Source organism: Myotis davidii, unplaced genomic scaffold (assembly GCF_000327345.1).
Source record: "Myotis davidii unplaced genomic scaffold, ASM32734v1 scaffold462, whole genome shotgun sequence".
Taxonomy (NCBI): Eukaryota; Metazoa; Chordata; class Mammalia; order Chiroptera; family Vespertilionidae; genus Myotis; species Myotis davidii.
The window spans coordinates 90,636-94,715 of NW_006293237.1; the positions used below are offsets into that span (position 1 = coordinate 90,636).

At 41.4% G+C, this 4,080-nt stretch overlaps 1 protein-coding gene across 1 annotated transcript in view; it reads right to left on the minus strand.

Moving 5' to 3' along the window:
• The window catches only part of TKTL1 (transketolase-like 1), a 21,070-nt gene extending 20,769 nt beyond the window's left edge, over window positions 1-301 (minus strand). The window contains exon 1 of the mRNA XM_006766949.2: window positions 168-301. Within this exon, the coding sequence (XP_006767012.1) occupies window positions 168-301 (134 nt within the window). The remainder of the gene's footprint in view (window positions 1-167) is intronic.
• Between the last annotated feature and the right edge of the window lie 3,779 nt (window positions 302-4,080).

Consider the following 4,080-nt stretch of genomic DNA (forward strand, 5'->3'; position numbering starts at 1 on the left):
ATGGCTGGGGACAAAGGTGAACCAGTAGGCCACAGCCACGATTAGTTGGCGCCTGAAACGGAAGCCAAACCCCAGTAGGCCCAAATCGGGCCTAATGGTTCACCTCATGACCGTTGGGCCTGCAGCCCCGAGCCGGAGCCACTTTGCCTTCGAAGAAGGCGCCTTACCCGATGCTCAAGGCACACGTGTTCCTGATGGAATGGATGCGCAGGCGATTGGCCAGGTCCCGAAGCACCTGCAGAGTATGCGCGTCAGGTTTCTCTTCCTCCGGTATGGCAACGTTCCCCTCAGCCTCCGCCATGGCGGCTACGCAGACAGAGTCTGAAGAGAAAATGGCGTCGAGTGGGCGCGTCAGGCTTTTATAGGCCTCTAACGGCTCCCTCCGCGAAGAACCTTCCGCGCGCGCGCGCGTGGATCCCTCCGCGCGCCCCAATTAAGCGGATTTTGGACATTTTTCATTTGCATATATATTTCATTTGCATATATGATATTTCCCATAATCAGTTAATTTTTTTATAGCTTCCCTTGTGTTATTAATTCAAAGAGGACTGCCTCTGTACGCGAATTCAGGGTCTACTTTTACGGTTGTACAGGGTCCAGGATCTACTTTTCAGTTATGAAGGTCTGGAACTAGATACTTTGGTAGGCGACAATAGTAAAGTAGTTGTCGATTCATACACCTTAACCGTTTGGCTGCTGACGTATTTTTCCGGACATATGCCAAAACTGCGGCACTAATTGCGCGTGTGTGGGAAAAAATGTAAAACACTTTTTATACAATAAACTCACTTGTATTGCTTTGCAACAACAAAAATTAAAAAATACCAATTGTTTACATAAATTTGTTTTAAATAAGAAGAGCGCGATAGCTTTCCTTAGCAGTCAAACGGTTAAAAACAGTTACAATGCTGAAGTTTGTTTTGCATGTTTTATCACACTATTAAAAGAGTACGCCGTCATTTTACAATTTTGGGGTACACCCTCCTTGCACCCAATAGCAGTCGGGTTCCTAGGTCGACTTCTCAGCACAGGGGGCAGGCTGAGGGTTCCGAGGCAGCAGGTGTCTGTGTGTTGACCGTTTTTTCCAGAATCTTGGGTATGGTACGACCCGTGTGAGAGTTTAGGTGGCATTAGCCTAACGCTGGCCAGCAACTTTCCCAGGGAGCCTGACTTGAGGGGGTTCCCGTTGACTTTCTGTATGAAGGTCACACTGTGTCTCGGAGACCTCATGTCCCTCAGATTTTGAGATGGGCTACCAAGACCCAGCCTTTCTCCCAGCCGCACCATGTCCACAACATTATACCCCACGTTGAACCACTGGGAAGCATCTTGAAAACTGCCGAGCTCCGGAGAGCGCCATTTTGCCTGAACGCGGCTAGATCGCAAGCCGATTACGTTCTCGTTCGGTTAAAGGGCATTGCCATTTTTCATCGATACCACTGACTGCTCGAGAAAAACCCTGCTCCTATGTGTGATCCTACTTACAAAAAACACGAGTGCTCATTTCCTCACATCATCCACACTGGCTATTGTTAGCCTTTTTAATGTGTGACATTCCGACGGATGAGAAAATCATATTTAGCAAATGCTTTGGTTTACGTTTGCCCAAGATCCTTACAGTAGATTATTGCCGTTCGTGTGTTTATTACTGTCCGTGATCTATCGTTTCCGAATTGTCTATTGCTATCCCTTATTGTTTTTACATTGGATTCTTTCTCTTTAGCTTCCTAATTTGTAAGACTTCTTTGTTATATCTATTAGAGATATAGCAAATCTTTTTTCCCCTCAATCTGTTGCTTTTTTTAAAAAATGTTAAGAGATACTTTATTTTTAAGAAGGAGCAAGTGTTTGAACCAAAATCTAACTTTATGCTTTTTTTCTCCCCGTAAGAATGTTTTAAAACACTTTTATGCAGTAAAATATGTAAATCTTTTGCTTCGTGGCATTTTGATTTGAGTCATTTACAAAGATCTTTTCTACACAAAGATTATAAAAATATTCCTACCATGTCCTCCTTACACTTTTACAGTTTCATTTTTATGCTTAAATCTTTATTCTGTCCCAACTTTACACTAGAGGCCCGATACACGAAATTCGTGCAAGGGCCTTGGGCCTTGCCGCCACTGCCGGCGGCACCACCACCGCAGTGGCCACCTCTGCCTTGGCCCCCACCTGCCCCAGCTTTGTCCAGAAGGAAGGCCATCTGGTCTAATTAGCATATTACGCTTTTATTATTATAGATATGATTATTAGGAAACACTAATTTTTTCAAAAAGCCAATTGTCTCAAGACCATATTTATTATTCTTTTGCAAAAACTTCTTAGCTTTTTTTTGCACTTTTTCTTCCAAATAAATTTTGAAATCAACTATTTTTAAGATCCATAAGAAATTCCCATTGTTTTTTTTTAAATATACTTTTATTTATTTTAGAGAGGAAAGGAGAAGGAGAGAGAGATAGAAACATCAACGGTGAGAGAGAATCATTGATCGGCTGCCTTCTGCACACCCCACACTGGGGATCAAACCCACAATCCCGGCATGTGCCCTGACCGGGAATCAAACCGTGACCTCCTGGTTCATAGGTTGATGCTCAACCACTGAGCCACACTGGCTGGGCCCATTGCTTTTTTAATTGGGATTTTGTTGAATTTATAGGTCAATATGTAGAGGGCTAATGTATTTATGGTTTTGAGTCTCCTCCTCAAGTACATGGTATATAGCAGTGATGGTGAACCTTTTGAGCTAGGCGTGTCAGCATTTTGAAAAACCCTAACTTCTCTGGTGCCGTGTCACATATAGAAATTTTTTGATATTTGCAACCATAGTAAAACAAAGATTTATATTTTTGATATTTATTTTATATACTTAAATGCCATTTAACAAAGAAAAATCAACCAAAAAATGAGTTCGCGTGTCACCTTTGACACGCATGTCATAGGTTCGACATCACTGGTATATAGTCATTGATAATCACATCTTACTGACATCATATTTTATATTTTCAGTTTAACAAAAGATCTTTCTTTTTCTTCCTCCTTTCCTTCTTCTTCTTCTTCTTCTTTTTTTTTAAAAAAATTCTCACCAAGTGTATTTTTTCCATTGATTTTCAGGGAATCAGGTTCCATTTTATGTCTCCCTTTGGTTATTTGGATGTTACATACCTGGCTTTTCCTGAGTGGTTACCTTTAAATTTTTTTGTTTTTTGTTTTTGTTCTTTTCTTTTGGTTACCTTTAAATTATTTTTTTTTTAAAGAAAGAGTGGAAGGGAGGAAGGAGAGAGAGACATCCAGCATGTGTCCTGACTAGGGGCCTAGGAACAAACTTGTAAGGTACGTGCCCTTGACCAGGAATTGAGACAGACCCTTCTCTGCATAGAATGATGCTCTACCACGGAGCACACAGGCCAGAGCACCTTTAATTTTTTTCGCCAACATTTTTCTCTCAATTTTGAGTTTGATGTGATAGCTCTAAAATTCCCCAAAAGAACAAGTCATTAGCAAACTTTAATTTTCCCTGTTTCCTACTTCCTTTTACCAATGGTATATACAAATATAGTTTAAAGCCGGGCTCAGCGAATTTTTAAAAGTATATATATTTTGACTGTTGACAGTATTACAGATGTCCCCCATGCCTCTTCCAAGCAAACTTTTGAGAGGCCCCAGAGTGGTAGACTCTTTCTCTTTTTCCTCGCCATGTGACTCATTCATTTGTGTCACAATATAATTTTCCATCCTGGACTATGAGCTCTATGACAAGCATGTCAAACTCAAAGGCTAACATGGGCCAAATAAGCAAGGTTTAAGTTTAGGTGGACCACAAAAAAACCCCCAAAGCTTCAATTTTCATAGAAACGTAGGTTTATTTCGATAGAGACACGCTGAATACAAAGGGCTGAAATAAATGAGTCATCGTTCACATAAAGTAATAGAACATTTTAATAAAAAATAATATTTGCCCTGACCGGTTTGGCTCAGTGGATAGAGCGTCGGCCTGTGGATTGAAGGATTCTGGGTTCGATTCCAGTCAAGGGCATGTACCTGGGTTGCAGGCACATCCCCAGTAGGGAGGTGTGCAGGAGG